The sequence below is a fragment of the Asparagus officinalis genome, unplaced genomic scaffold (genome assembly GCF_001876935.1).
Source record: "Asparagus officinalis unplaced genomic scaffold, Aspof.V1 AsparagusV1_Un576, whole genome shotgun sequence".
Lineage (NCBI taxonomy): Eukaryota > Viridiplantae > Streptophyta > Magnoliopsida > Asparagales > Asparagaceae > Asparagus > Asparagus officinalis.
Genome location: NW_017972839.1, coordinates 5946 through 22805, shown reverse-complemented (window position 1 = coordinate 22805; position 16860 = coordinate 5946). Strand labels below are relative to the sequence as shown.

Sequence of the window (16860 nt, the reverse complement as noted above, 5' to 3'; positions counted from 1 at the left end):
ATAAAAACATTTTATAAAGTTTCAAAATGTTGTTTAAGTCAAAATATCAAAATATCAATTTTCAGGTTTTCATGTTTTTGAACATATTTACAAAATGATGATATTTTTCATTTGGGAAGTCCTTTTTCAAAACCTATTGAGCATGTTTATTATCATGTCTACAATCAATCCCCAAAGTTTTACATTTTTTGGAATTTATTTGATATTTTTAAACAGCGTTTTAAAATCAGATATATAGTTTTTGAGTATCAGTTTTCGGTCGACCGAACCGGTCGACCGAACCTGAGTTCTTGTGCTCAGGCGACAGAAGCTTGTCGGTCGACCGGTCCGGTCGACCGATGAAAATTTTCGGTCGACCGATGAATTTTCCGGTCGACCGACGATGTTGTTTTCAGCTTCCAACGGCGAGTTTTTTGACCGTTGCCTTGGGGCTGTTTTGTCTTTTTGGGTGGGGTTTTGCTGAAGTTTTGAGAGGGGATAAATACCCCATTGCCTTCAGCTCTCCATCCAACGAATGAGAGTTTTAAAACAAGTTTAAGAAAGTTTTAACAAGGGTTTATGTTTGGTTTAAGTTTGTTTAAAAAGCTTTTAAGCAATTGAGTGTTTCGGTTTTGTGATTCAATTCAACAAGAGCTTGAGGAGATCATCTATTGGTGTTTGGGTATCCAACTCTTCTCCCTCCACTCTTGATATATTGAGAAGTTTTCTAAACTCTATTTCTAGCTTTTTTATATATTTGATTATCATTGTTATTTAGCTAGAACTACATTGAGTAGGTTTTTGGTGAGCTAGAAACCGAGTGTGTTGTGAAGTTTTCGGTGAACTAGAAAACCGATTGTGAGGAGTGACGTTGATCGGTGAGCGTTGAAAACCGATACTGTGAGGTGTAAACGTTATTCGGGTGAACGTAGAAAACCCGGTTGATAGTGGATTTCTCCCCGGGAGTGGGGAGCGGAGACGTAGGACGGAAGGTCCGAACTCCGTGATCATATTGCTTGTTTGAGTGTGCTTTGGCGTTCATTCATATTTATGTTCATATCTTATATCGCCATTGTCATTAGCTCATTATCTATATCATCCACTATCTTGTTTAGATTGTTTACCCCTTGTGTTAGTTTATATATCCTTGCATATATTTCACTATATGCCTCTTTGCTAGGATATATCATATTGTATATTTCTTATCCTAGTTCATATATATTGTTGCATTTCATACTTGCTAGGATATCTTGTTAATTTTAATTGGCATAAAATCGGATTAGATTAGCATAAGACCCTAATCACCCCCTCTAGGGTCTAACAAAACCCACTAACTCCACCCCCTCAGATCCGCCCTAATGAGAGATTTTCTCTCAACAACCCTTCCACGCTTTCACGTTCCACAATTCTCTCTACTGAGAATTGTTGATTTGGTCATCTTAGACCAGGTCAAGCTAACATCTCCCACTTGACCAAATTAACCAAGTGATATGCCTCCCACTATCCGTGAGATCAGATGTTTCTGCTTACCATTACTCTCACTATCCGTAGAGAGTAACTCTTATTTCATTATTCATGAAATTTTACTTAGACTTATTTATTCCTGAGTCCCATAAAACTTACATGTTTGATAAAAGATTCCGCTGGTATTCCTTTTGTCAAAGGATCAACAATCATATCTGTAGTAGGGATATAAATCACTTTAACTTCTCCCTTTTCTATAATATATCGAATATAGTGATACTGGATCTCAATATGTTTTCCTTTGGAGCTATTCGCGCCACTATTGATTAAGCTAATTGCTGCTTGATTATCACAATAAATATCAATAGGTCCTTCTAACAAATTGAGATCAAGATCAATCTAAAACCGTCTTATCCAGACAGCATGTGTAGTTGCCATACTACAAGCTATATATTCAGCTTCTTGCGTATATCTAGCAACACACCCTTGTTTCTTGCTACTCCAAGAAACAGCTCCTCCTCCAAAGATAAATAAGTGTCCCGAAGTGGACTTTCCATCATCTTTATCACCTCCGAAATCAGCATCGGAATAACCGAGGAGTTCAAGCGAATCAGCTTGATAAACTAATCTATGAGTCAATGTACCTCTGATATACTTCATAATCCTTTTAACAGCTTCCCAATGTGCTATTCCTAGATTACTTTGATATATACTGACTAGACTCACAGCATAAGCTATATCAGGTCTGGTGCACAACATTGCATACATCAAGCTTCCAATTGCTTGAGCATAAGGAACATCTAATGGCTTCTGCCCTTCTCCAGGGCTTTGCTCTTTACATAATCTCTTTCCCATAACCAACAGAGTTGGTACCGAATTGGAATTCTCCATTCCAAACCTCTTAAGAACTGATCTTAAATATTTTTCTTGGTTTAAACTTAGCATTCTAGACTTTTTATCTCAAATTATTTGAATTCCAAGAATATATGATGCATCTCCCATGTCTTTCATCTCAAACTTTCGCTGAGATCTGCCTTGGTTTTATTCAACATTTCTATGTCATTTCCAGCGAGCAATATATCATCCACATATAAGAATAATATAGTAAACTTGCTCCCACTTTTCAAGACATATACACAATTATCTAATTTATTTTGAATAAAACCAAGTTTAGTAACTGCATCATGAAATTTGAGATACCATTGTCTAGAAGACTGTTTTAAACCATATAGAGATTTCATTAATTTGTAAACTTTATGTTCCTGTTCTTTCACCTGAAAACCTTCAGGTTGTTGCATATATATTGCTTCCTTCAACTCTCCGTTAAGGAATGCAGTTTTAACATCCATTTGGAATAACTCCAAATCAAGATATGCAACAATAGCCAAAATAATTCTAATGGATGCAAATTTAGCTACAGGAGAATACGTCTCCTGAAAATCTATTCCTGCCTTCTGGTTATAACCTTTGGCAACTAACCGTGCTATGAACTATGGAATCAAGTTCTTCTCTCATATATTCTAGCCATGAAGCTGATTCATGTGATTTCATCGCATCAGAAAAGGTTAAGGGATCTTGTTCTTCTATATTTGTATCTACCGAGAAACATGATGACTCACATGAATACAAATAGTAATCATCCATCCATGAAGGTTGTGTTCTTGGCCTTTTGTTGCCTACAACCGATTGATTAGGTACATTATTTTTCATAGGTATTTTATCATTTTTAAGGTTAGGTTCATTCACAATGTCAGGATCATTAGTGGGAACAACACCGTAATAATCATCATCTATTACGAGAGCTCTTCTTCTTCAAGAACTAGAAAAATGGAGAGAGAGAGAGAGAGAGAGAGAGAGAGAATGTCTCTGATACCAGTGATTGAACTCTGATAAGCAAAGAGGAAGAAGAACTGATATTTCTGAGGGGCTCCGGTAATGGGTAAGTGAGTTTTCTTTTTGATTTTCGTTGTGTTTTCTCAAGGAGAATGATCCTCCTTATATAGGGGCTTAACCCATCATCTCTACCCCTCAGATCCGCCCCCATGAGAGATTTTCTCTCAACCACCCATGATTCACGTTCTCCACCATTCTCTCAACAGAGAAACAGTGGTTGATTTGGTCATCAATGACCAAGTCAAGCTAACATCTCCCACTTGACCAAATTAACCAAGTGACATGCCTCCCACTATCCGTGAGATCGGATGTTTCTGCTTACCATTACTCCCACTATCCGTAGAGAGTAACTCTTATTTCATTATTCATGAAATTTTACTTGGACTTATTTATTCCTAAGTCCCATCAAACTTACATGTTTGATAAAAGATTCCGCTGGTATTCCTTTTGTCAAAGGATCAGCAATCATATCTGTAGTAGGGATATAAGTCACTTTGACTTCTCCCTTTTCTACAATATCTCGAATATAGTGATACTGGATCTCAATATGTTTTTCTTTGGAGCTATTCGCGCCACTATTGATTAAGCTAATTGCTGCTTGATTATCACAATAAATATCAATAGGTCCTTCTAACAAATTGAGATCAAGATCAATCAAAAACCGTCTTATCCAGACAGCATGTGTAGTTGCCATACTGCAAGCTATATATTCAGCTTCTTGCGTATATCTAGCAACACACCCTTGTTTCTTGCTACTCCAAGAAACAGCTCCTCCTCCAAAGATAAATAAGTGTCCCGAAGTGGACTTTCCATCATCTTTATCACCTCCGAAATCAGCATCGGAATAACCGAGGAGTTCAAGTGAATCAGCTTGATAAACTAATCTATGAGTCAATGTACCTCTGATATACTTCATAATCCTTTTAACAGCTTCCCAATGTGCTGGTCCTGGATTACTTTGATATCTACTGACTAGACTCACAGCATAAGCTATATCAGGTCTGGTGCACAACATTGCATACATCAAGCTTCCAATTGCTTGAGCATAAGGAACATCTAATGGCTTCTGTCCTTCTCCAGGGCTTTGCTCTTTACATAATCTATTTCCCATAACCAACGGAGTTGGTGCCGGATTGGAATTCTCCATTCCAAACCTTTTAAGAACTGATCTTAAATATTTTTCTTGGTTTAAACTTAGCATTCTAGACTTTCTATCTCGAATTAATTGAATTCCAAGAATATATGATGCATCTCCCATGTCTTTCATCTCAAACTTTTCACTGAGATCTGATCATCCACATATAAGGATAATATAGTAAACTTGCTCCCACTTTTCAAGACATATACACAATTATCTAATTTATTTTGAATAAAACCAAGTTTAGTAACTGCATCATGAAATTTGAGATACCATTGTCTAGAAGACTGTTTTAAACCATATAGAGATTTCATTAATTTGTAAACTTTATGTTCCTGTTCTTTCACCTGAAAACCTTCAGGTTGTTGCATATATATTGCTTCCTTCAACTCTCCGTTAAGGAATGCAGTTTTAACATCCATTTGGAATAACTCCAAATCAAGATATGCAACAATAGCCAAAATAATTCTAATGGATGCAAATTTAGCTACAGGAGAATACGTCTCCTGAAAATCTATTCCTGCCTTCTGGTTATAACCTTTGGCAACTAACCGTGCTTTGAATTTATCAATAGATCCATCAACACGATATTTCTTTTTGAGCACCCATTTGCATCCTATGGCTTTTTTATTTTCTGGTAGATCACATAACTCTCATACCTTGTTCTTTTCTATGGAATCAAGTTCTTCTCTCATAGATTCTAGCCATGAAGCTGATTCATGTGATTTCATCGCATCAGAAAAGGTTAAGGGATCTTGTTCTTCTATATTTGTATCTACCGAGAAACATGATGACTCACATGAATACAAATAGTAATCATCCATCCATGAAGGTTGTGTTCTTTGCCTTTTGTTGCCTACAACCGGTTGATTAGATACATTATTTTCCATAGGTATTTCATCATTTTTAAGGTTAGGTTCATTCATAATATCATGGTCATTAGTGGGAACAACACTGTAATAATCATCATCTCTTACAGTTAGATGTTCTGTTTCCTCTTGAACTTGTTCCTCTTCCTCTAGATTCTCTAGAAATGTAGCATCTCTGCTTTCAATGACCCTTTTTTCTTTATTATAGAACTTATAACCTTTTGATTTTTCTGAATACCCTATGAATCTACACTTTATTGTTTTAAAATCCAACTTATCTCTAAGTTGGCATGGAATGAGAACATGAGCTATAGAACCACACTTCCTGAGATGACTCAAATTAGGTTTCCTCCCATTCCATAATTCATAAGGTGTAGATATAACTGATTTGGTGGGAATTCTATTTAAAATATAGTTTGCAGTTAACAATGCTTCTCCCTAAAAGTTTTTAGAGAGACCAGAATAAGACAATATGCATCTAACTACATTTAATAATGTTCAGCAACACCATTCTGTTGTGGCGTATACGACATTGTTGTATGCCTTTTAATTCCATGCTGAATATAATAACTTTCAAATTATTTAGAATTATATTCTCCACCTCTATCAGTTCTCAGAATTTTGATTTTCAATCCAAGTTGGTTTTCAACTTCTGTCTTATATCTCTTAAAGCAGTCAAAAGCTTCTAATTTTCTGGATATAAGATAGACGTGTGCAAACTTGGAATAATCATCTATAAAAGTAATAAAATATTCTTTATTACTATGAGTTTTGACACTTAGGGGACCACAAATATCCGAGTGTATCAACCCTAAAAGTTCATTGGCTCTATGTCCGCCAACAAAAGGTTTTCTAGTCATTTTACCAGTTAAACAATGTTCACATGGTGGCAATTGAACATTAGATAGTGTAGGAAGTAAGTTCATTCTGATAATTTCTTTTATTTTTGAAATACTAGCATGTCCTAGTCTAAAATTCCACAATTCAGATTCAGAAATATAACAGGACAAGTAGTTCAAATTCGAAATTTTTTTATCAGAATTATTACAAACTACTGGAAGAATGCATAATTCATGCTCGGGTACATATTTTCCCATAGCATACACTTTATTATTCTTGCCTATAGAAACCCTATTATTATAGAACCTAATTTTCAGTCCTTTCTTCATCAAGCTGGGAACAGAGATCAGATTGCGTCGAATTCCTGACGCATAGAACACATCTTTGAGGACAAGAATGCTGTCCCCAAGATCCAATCTATACGACCAATACCTTCTACATCGAGATAGGTATTATTTCCCATATAGATTCTCTGTTCTCCTTTCTTCAGCTCGGTGAATTCTACGACTCCATTCTTGTCCTTTGCGATATGCCTAGTCGCACCGGAGTCGATCCACCAACCACTGATATCCGTCATCACAGCATTACATTCCGTCACACCGACGAATTCTCTTTTGCTAGTACCCCCTTGTTCTTGATGCTTATAGCCTCCTTTATTCTCCTGCTTTTCACCTTGTGGGCAATTAGGTTTGAAATGCCCGAACTTTCCACAATTGTAGCAGGCTCCGCGGGGTACTTTCTTTCTCTTAAACTGCTACGATTTTGGTCCTCGTGGTTGTGGTTTACTAGAACCAGGGTTTTTATAGCTTCCAGCATTATGCCTCTAGCAAACATAATTCAGCTCTTGCTGCACCATATTCAGTTCTGGTACCTTCCTACTGGCTATTAAGTCTTGTTCTACCGCTAGGTGCATAGGAAGATCAGTGACAGACTTAATGGAAGGATTCATTCTTAATGTGGTGGCAGCCACAACAAGTGAAGGGGGGAGACTATTCAAAATGGTTGCCACTTGCATTCTTTCCGGGATTTCGGTCCCAGCAGTGGATAAGTCCTTAGCCATGACAATCATTTTATTTATATGCTCTACGACATTGTCTCCCTCTTGCATACGACAAGAATTATACTTATGCAAGAGTAGTTGAATGTTAACTTCAGAAGCAGTGTCGTATTTTTCTTTTATTGCATTCCACATGTCCATGAAAGTTTTATAAGTTTCAAAAACTTTGATTAAATTATCTTCCATGAACATGAGCATAAGACTTTTCGCCTTTTTATCTTTCGACTTCCACTGTTCAAACCCTTTCTTTTCTTCAGGTGTAGATTTATCAGTAAGGGTTAGAGCAGTGGTTTCGATTATATCATCAATATTGTTATGAATAAGAGCATACCCTATTTTTCTATGCCACATATCATAATTACTGCCATTAAATTTGTCAATTTTCCCTAGTTCTGATAGAACGAGTTTACTAGCCATTCGGTAGAGAACTAAAACTAAATTCAATTTTAAATATGTATAAGGTTGATATTTTGACAATTATAAAAAAAATAAAGTTAGATAAATTAAAAAATTAAGATGAACCTAATTCTTCCGAGTTGATGAAAGAGACTCCAATTTGCGCAAGATTGTCACTTAGCGGTGTTGATTGGATAATTAGTCGTCTGACTGGATTTTGAAGAAGGTCCACCGTGTTAAGAATCAAACCCAATGGGAATCTTGATTTTCTCCTCACGCTCAGCAACTACAAGGGCCTTTTTTTTTAAAGGATAGAAGAGGCTCTGACTTTAACAAATGAAAGTGGGTTGTTGAATGAACGTGGGCCTTGTGACTATGGCTGATTTTAATTCAACAAATAAAGATGGATGGGCTTTGAGTATGTGGGCTGAGTGAAGGATGAGTTCACTTGATACTTGACGAGGAGGGCACCACGTTGGGTGATCTTACAGAGCAGCGGAAAAAAATTCCAGAACCTAGGTCGTCGCCGCCTACGTAGGGTCTCACCTTCAAAATTGGATCGAGGTTGTCGTCTCTGCGGGTGATCCAGGTTGTCGTCGGTGGAAGCAACAGAGTCGCCGATCGATCGAAATCGCAGCAGAGTCGTCGTCGATCGATCGATCGTTGCTGCGGCAGAGTTGTCGAGGTGGCTGATTGACGCAGAGCTCGAAGGGGGCGGCGATGAGATCGACCCGCTCTGATACCAGTGATCGAAATCAAAGAGGAAGAATAGATTTTGAGGGGGGTTCCGCTAATGGGTAAGGGTTTTTCACTTTCTTTTTTTGTTATATTTTCTCAAGGAGATTTCTTCTCAATTTATAGGGGCTAAACCCACTAACTCCATCCCCAGATCCGCCCCAATGAGAGATTTTCTCTCAACAACCCTTCCACGTTTTCACGTTCCACAATTCTCTCTACTGAGAATTGTTGATTTGGTCATCTTAGACCAGGTCAAGCTAACAAAAAGAATACAAGGAATTACATATGGAAAAACTATTAGAATCTTTAGAGATAACTTTAAAATAATTGAGTTACTTCCATTGCAAATGGAAAGTGATGGAAATAAATCAAAAATTCAGAAAACGTCAATGAATCACTTGAATTGGCATTAACTTAAGACATATCTATTAATGAAGCACTGAATGAGTTACATTAAAAAATAATTTAATAATTTTATCCTAATCAAAGAAAAAATCTGCATGGAAGACATAAGAAAAATTAGTAAGTATTCATAAATTCCATATTGTGTTCTTCAAATTAAAAATTAATATTATAATCTAGGAGAAATTGGTAATGAATAATGCATGGTATTTAGTTTAGATTTTTATGGAAAATGATAGGGATAGAGCAAAGGTAATATTATTGAAATAACAGAAATTCTTATTGGATGCATATCAGAAGAATTCATTTTAGAGGAAAATAAAGAGATAGCTTCTAATTTATTTAAGTAATAAATTAGGAACACAAAGAATTTTATATATATATGAAATTAATATTTATTCTCATTGAAATAAAAAAAAATCAAAGTCTATATTTTGAGCAGTTTGTGTTGAACATCATAAGTACATTTGACTTCTTTGTAAAGTTAAATGAGATGATAAAAAATTAACGAGCCTAGAAAAGATAATAGCATAAAAAATACAAAATTAGCCTGATGTCACAATTGATGTAGATGATGAAGACAATACTCTAGAATTGTTCGAGAAATGATAAATGATAAACCTGAAGAAGGTGTTGGATCAAGTTAAAGAACGCATATCATCTTTAGATTCAACCCTTAAAACATGCATTGTACGTAGATAATAAGAAACTTATGGACTTGGGTGCAAAGTCTAGTACTACAACTTCTAAACCCGTACACTTTGCACACTTGTATAGTAAAACTTATAAGTGCTCCATTTGTGATCGAAAAGGCCATTTAGCTAAGTTTTGCTATGATGCACAAAAACATAAGAATATTAATTCTTCTTGTGTATCTCATAAGGCTTCTTCTTCATCACTTGAGAGGGTGTAGAGTGGGATTACAAGAGTGTGTTAGTTGTAGAGTTTTCGGTAAACTAGAGAACTGTATTGTGAGGTGTAAACGTTGGTCGGGTAAACGTAGAAAACTCAGTTGTGATAGTGGAGATCTCCTCGAGGTGATGAGCGGAGACGTAGGTCGTGGGGACCGAACTCCGTAATCATATCGTTTGTTTGTGATTGCATTGTCGCACTTATTTTTATGTTCATATCTTATATCGCCTTTGTATATTACTTGTTGATTATATTGCTCACTATCTAGTTTAGATTGTTTACCCTTGTATATCCTTGCATATATCTCATAGTATATCTCATTGCTAGGATATTGCTCTTTGTTCGTATTGCATATTCTTGCTCATGTCATATTATATATCTATCTTACAAGAAATTTAAAACCCTCACGTTTTTACTGTTCATTGAAAATGACTTTCCATAGCCGCTCATGTGTGAGGAAAAAACAATTGTGGGTGGGACCCAATTAAAAAATATCTAACAGTTTTGACTTAAACCCTAATTTTTACTCATATTAGTGCGTCTAGTTCATTCTTTGATGTGGACTTCATAGGAATTGGTAGTACGAGTGCATTTGGTTTCTCTGCGGTTTTGCTTCTAGGGCTTTATTTAGACCAACTTTTTAGAGAAAGAAAGAAGTGAAAGGAGTTTGGTACTTTAGAAGATTTGATTTGGGAGTGTGCGGGAGAGAGAGCGAGTCCATTAGATTAATAATTTTGGGGGCGTAATACGGGGACCAATTTGATGATGTGGTATGCAAATAGTCATGATTCGACTTCAGCTGTGCTTGTTTCTAAAATATGACCAGGGAAATGTGTTGATTTTGGCTTTTTCGTTTACATTTTCTGAATTTGTAAGTATTGGAAGTAAATTTGTGAAGCATCATAATAGAGATGAGGTAGATGTTGATATATATTTTTAATCATTCTTTAATGATATATTTTCATTGCTATGATATATTTGTCCTGATATATTTTCATTGCTATGATATATTTGTCCCAGATTGCTTGTCTCAGGAAAAAAAGTTAATTAACTGGAATTTTCATGCTCAGGGAGAGAGACATTTTTATACTACAATTTCATTTCAGCAAAATTAAGAATAAGCATGACATCATAGAAAGACAACAAGATTCTCAGATGGGCTACTAATAATTCTAAATCAACGTTGAGTCAACAAAAAATTATGAAACCTCAATTGCGTACCATCAAGAAATATAATTTTCACTAAATTCTGACATGATACTGATACAATATGCTTCTTTAATTTTCCTCGGCAAAAACCAACAAAATTTTGTCTTCCAATTCCTCTATAGATAGATACAACCTTAGATTGTGCTTACATCACATTCTGAACCAGAATCTGAATCTTAATATAACTCACCAGGTCGACTTCTATTTGTATTTGCTTCAAGTGGTGGAAGATCATCATCAACATCATCACCATCTGAAGTCAAATCCTCATTTTCAACAGTTGGTAGGTGTGATTGAGCCTTTGAATTCTCTGCTGCTTTCTCTCTGAAGATTGTAGGCCTGTACAATAACAATATTGATTCTAATCAACATACTAATTTATCTCAGTAAAGAGCAGATACAATGTTCAGATTTCACGAATATTTCTAGAAATATTGCAAGAATACGGCCAAACAGTAGGCATCAAAGTAACTTACCAATCTGAAGATTTTGCAAGATTCCTAACTTGGTCATGAAAAAAAATTTGTTAAACCATGCATGTTATCTTGTTACCAGATTCAAGAGCCTTGTGCATGCCACTTCCATCTACTATAACAAAAAACCATGCATGTTATCTTGTTACCAGATTCAAGAGCCTTGTGCATGCCACTTCCATCTACTATAACAAAGTTTCCTGTGTAGAAAAAGCAACTCAGATTCAAGAGCCTTGTGCATGCCACTTCCATCTACTATAACAAAGTTTCCTGTGTAGAAAAAGCAACTAAAAGTATTTTACATCCCTCCCTCTCTCTTTTTTTCTACAATATGCTCATGAACTTTTGGAGGGCCCTGCGTACTAATATTAGTTGTCAATAGGTATATCTTTTCTTTTGTATGTTTCTTCAATAGTGTGCGGCATTTTATACTGCAATGGTCAGAAGCACACTCAGGTTAGAGCACGAGTTTAAAATGTGTAGATGCGTATAGTCTTAAATATTTTTGATCTGGTTATAGGTATATCTTTTAGGGGAAAGATATTGATTCCATTAACTTCTGGAGCAGGGTCAGAAAGATGATAAGCAAGGAGCGCCCGTGTCATCATGTAGCTGAAATTAGGCGCTTCTTTGAAAACGCTATCCTTTTGCTTTCAGATACTTAAAGTTCAATACCAATTGTATTGCATATTTGCATGTTTATGAAGCACCTAGTTTCCCCTTTGTTTTCTTTCTTTTAAGATGGTAGGAGCAATGTACTGGCAAAACCAATTTCTTGATGCAGAACTGCTTTATGATGGAATTGATTCTTCAATTACTGGAAGCACACACACACTTTTGAGGAGGAAAAAAAACCCAGTTTTCAGGTGTTAATATTTCACACACATACATTACTGTCATATTTAAATACAAATACAAAGCAGTTTGCTAACTTACAAACGTGCACAACGTGCACAAGAAACCTGTAACTAACTAACTAAAAACTTAACCCACTAAGTAACCAACTAATTAACCTATGAAATGGATAACGTTACAAGATTAATTCAACATTCACCCCTTTAATCTTGTTGCAACTTGTTTCACATCCTTCAGTCCTATCTTACAAGATTAATTCAACATTCACCCCTTTAATCTTGTTGCAACTTGTTTCACATCCTTCAGTCCTATCTTCTCACGCAGCTCGACAAATCTCTGTCGACCAAGTGGTTTCGTCAGGATATCAGCCAATTGCTCCTCAGTCTTCACATGCACCACTTCAATTTCTTCCTTTTGAACACAGTCACGAATAAAATGATACTTGATATCAATGTGCTTGCTTCTGTCATGATGCACAGGATTCTTCGTGAGAGCAATGACTGATTTGTTGTCTACATTGAGGACAACTTTGACAGGTACACCTCCCTTAATTTCACTCAACAATCGCCCAAGCCAAATGCCCTGACATGTTGCTGCCGTAGCGGCCACATATTCAGCTTCGCATGAGGAGAGTGCCACCACCCTCTGTTTCTGTGATAGCCAGGTGACTGGATTTCCACCAAGAAAATAAATTACTCCCGTTGTACTCTTTCGATCATCAATGTCTCCAGCCAGATCACTGTCGCTGTACCCAATCAAGTGCTCCCCCATTTGCTTCTTCCTGTCATAACAACACCCAAAATTTAGAGTGCCACGCACGTACCTTAGTATTTGTTTCACGACAGTCATATGAGTTGTCGATGGCGCCTCCATATATCGACTCATCACTCCAACTGAGTAGGCTATGTCAGGTCTTGTGTTAAGTAGATATCTCAAACTCCCTATGACACTTCTATACAAAGAGGCATCAACTGGAGGACTGATATTTAGTTTACTCATTTTAAGTCTTGGTTCCATGGGAATTTGACAGGGATTGCATTCGGCCATCCCAAGTTTCTCTAATATCTTCAGTGCATACATTGATTGGGACAATGTGATGGTATGTAAGTTTTGTTTCACCTCAATGCCTAAATAATAGCTTAATAAGCCAAGATCACTCATATCAAACACCTTCTTCATCTGTTCCTTGAATTTCACAATGTGTTCGACACTTGACCCTGTGATGATAAGATCATCCACATAAACACCAATCACTTGGATTTCACCCCCAGTTTTCTCTTGTACACAGCATGCTCCATAGGACACCTGATGAATCCGAGTGATTGTAAGCATTTGTCAAGTTTTGAATTCCATGCTCGAGGTGCTTGACGCAATCCATATAATGCCTTTTTCAGCCTCAACACTTGTCCCTCATGGCCTTTGGCTTCAAATCCAACGGGCTGTGCTACATACACTTCTTCCTCTAGCTCGCCATTTAGAAATGCAGATTTTACATCCATGTGGTGTACTTCCCAGCTCTCTTGTGCTGCCAAAGCAATTAAGAGCCTTACAGTTTCTAATCGTGCAACAGGAGCAAATACCTCATTAAAATCCACTCCTTGTTTTTGTACATATCCCTTCTCCACGAGTCGAGCTTTGTGTTTTACTATCTCTCCTTCAGGATTTTTCTTCACCTTGTATACCCATTTCAAACCAATAGCACGGTGTCCTTTTGGTAATTCTGTAAATTCCCATGTGTTATTCCTCTCAATTGCTGCAATTTCTTCTGCCATGGCCTGTTTCCAACTCTCATTACCTGCTGCTTCTTCATAAGTTGCAGGTTCTTCTAAAGACAAAAAACATAGCCCTGCTTCATCGTCCATCTCAACTGTGTCATTGTACACATCTTGTAGAGAGCGATACTTATGAGGCCTCTCCGAGCTTGTTGATTGTTCTCCATCATCCTGTGCATTATTATGCTTCGAGGGAGTGTGAGGCACAGTCGCACCTTCACCCTTCTCAGATTCATAGTGCACGGTGAATGAACCACGTGAATAACCTCTAGAGTCTCCTTCTCCTTGTATATTCTCCCAATTCCATTCCTTATCCTCTTCAAATATTGTGTCTCTGCTTACACACAATTTCTTTGCATTAGGATCATAGACCCTGTATGCCTTTGAGCCTGGTTCATACCCCAAGAACACCATTGGCACGCTCCTGTCATCCAGTTTCTTCATGTGTGGTTTTACAGTCTTTACGTGCACTAAACTACCAAACACTCTCATATGATGTACCTTGGGTTTGTGGCCAGTCCATTTCTCGTAAGGTTTTGCACCTTCCACACTTTTTGTCGAAGCTCTGTTGAGTATATACACTGCTGTCTTCACAGCTTTAGCCCAGAATTCTGATGGAACATGTTTGCTCTTTAGTAAGCTTCGAGCCATGTTCACAATAGTTTGATTTCTACGCTCGACGACACCATTTTGCTGAGGGGAATATGGTGCTGTGAGGTACCTTTTGATGCCCATTTGCTCACAATATTCATTGAATGCAATATTTGTAAACTCACCTCCCCTATCTGTCCGTAGCGCTCGGAGTTTTGAATTTGATTCCAGTTCTGCTCCTGCTTTTATCTTCTTGAAAACAGCGAATGCTTCATCCTTGCTTCTCAAAATCTCAACCCACATGTATCTGCTGTAGTTCCTGTCACCATTCCCTTCTTCGTCATGTTCCTCAGTGCCTGGAAATTTAAATGGCCATAACGGGCATGCCACAACCATTCAACTTTAGTTAACTTCCCCATTAAACACACTGAGTGAGTTGTCTTCAAATTTAGAATATACAATCTATTCCTCGATCTTCTTACTCTCGCCAGCAGCTTTCTAGCTCTATCATACACCAACAAACATCCATCTTCTATTACAGTTTTGCATCCATTCTCATCCAATTGACCTAGACTCACTATATTGCTACGCAATCTAGGTATGAAATAAACATTTGTAAAGAGTCGATGCTCACCATTTTGACACTGAAACATCACGGTTCCTTTTCCTCGAATGTTCACAACAGAACCATCGCCAAACTTGACCTTCCCAGTCACACTTTCATCTAGTTCTGAAAACAGCTCCTTGCAACCCGTCATGTGGTTGCTTGCTCCAGTGTCAAGAAACCAACCAGAGTTGTCGTGCACCACTTATTCTCCTTCATTCAACTTTGGCTTCACTTTCTCCTCATAGAGCATCACTTCCTCTGTTGTGATCTCCTTATGATTCTCACACTCACAAATTTCCATCGCTAAGAGTGCTGGTTCTTCATCATCCTCTTGCACCTCCACAAAGTGTGCCTTTTCATCCTTCTTCTTAGATCGACATTCCGAGGCAAAGTGCCCATAATTTTGACAAGCGTAGCACCTTACCTTGGACTTGTCGAACTTTCTCTCATAATGATTTGATTCATTCCATCGACCACCTTCACCGTGCCCGCGACCACGACCACTGCCATACCCATGGCCACGACCACGTCCACTACTCGTTCCTCGTCCTTTATATGAATTAGACGAGCTCTCTCCTTTCACTTGTTTCCCTTTCCACTTTGCACTTGTCAACAGAACGTGTTCATCCTCATTGTCACCATAGCCCCGCACTCGTTCTTCATGAGTCTTGAGTGATCCGATGACCTCCTCAACTGTCATCGTGTTGAGATTTCCAAATTGTTCAATGGTGGATGCAATTTGAAGGAACTTAGGAGGGACTGCACGAAGAAGCTTTTTGACAACATAGGCCTCATCTATCTTGTCACCCAATGCACGAATCTTATTGAGAATGGTGGTTAACTTTGCACCAAAATCATCAACTGTCTCCGCTTCACGCATGCGAAGACCCTCAAACTCACTTCTCAGAGTCTGAATTTTTGCTTCCTTGACACGCTCAGCGCCCATGTGCACTGTCTTCAACATCTCCCATGCTTCCTTGGTCGTCTCCTTCTCAGCTAACACAAGAAGTGTCTCCTCGCTGATGGCTTGATAGATTGCAGCAAGAGCCATCTGATCTTTCTGCATCTCTACCTCGTCATTGGGGTCTGCAGGCTCAATAGCATCCCATACACCTTGTGCACGCAAATACACTTTCATCTTAAGTGCCCATGCTGAGTAATTGCTCTTCGTGAGCAATGGGTACTGAAGAGTCCCTTCTCTTCCAGTTGTCTTCAGCATCACTGTGTTGCCAGATCCGCTGCTTGATGGTGTTGTGTCCGCAGGCATAATTTTTGGCATTCAATCCCAAACAGGCTCTGATACCAAATGATGGAATTGATTCTTCAATTACTAGAAGCACACACACACTTTTGAGGAGGAAAAAAAACCAGTTTTCAGGTTTTAATATTTCACACACATAAATTACTGTCATATTTAAATACAAATACAAAGCAGTTTGCTAACTTACAAACGTGCACAACGTGCACAAGAAACCCGTAACTAACTAACTAAAAACTTAACCCACTAAGTAACCAACTAATTAACCTATGAAATGGATAATGTTACAAGATTAATTCAACATTCATATACCTACAAGTTTACACTGTAGAATTTGTACATAGTTGCGTGTATGTCCTTCAGTTATGTAGTCTCAAATCCCATGAGCTTCTGAAGCCACGTCACAT

At 37.6% G+C, this 16860-nt stretch overlaps 1 protein-coding gene and 1 pseudogene across 1 annotated transcript; both read right to left on the bottom strand.

Annotated features, from left to right (window-relative positions):
• Nucleotides 1–10983: 10983 nt before the first annotated feature.
• LOC109827954 lies at nucleotides 10984–11495 on the bottom strand (annotated as a pseudogene).
• Nucleotides 11496–15397: 3902 nt separating this feature from the next.
• LOC109827953 lies at nucleotides 15398–16462 on the bottom strand. Its single transcript, XM_020394980.1, has one exon. The coding sequence runs from the start codon at nucleotides 16460–16462 to the stop codon at nucleotides 15398–15400; it is 1065 nt and encodes a 354-aa protein (XP_020250569.1).
• Between the last annotated feature and the right edge of the window lie 398 nt (nucleotides 16463–16860).

Bases quoted from the DNA above. Each gene is read 5' to 3' on its own strand.
- LOC109827953 (XM_020394980.1), bottom strand. From the start codon at position 16,462: ATGCCTGCGGACACAACACCATCAAGCAGCGGATCTGGCAACACAGTG.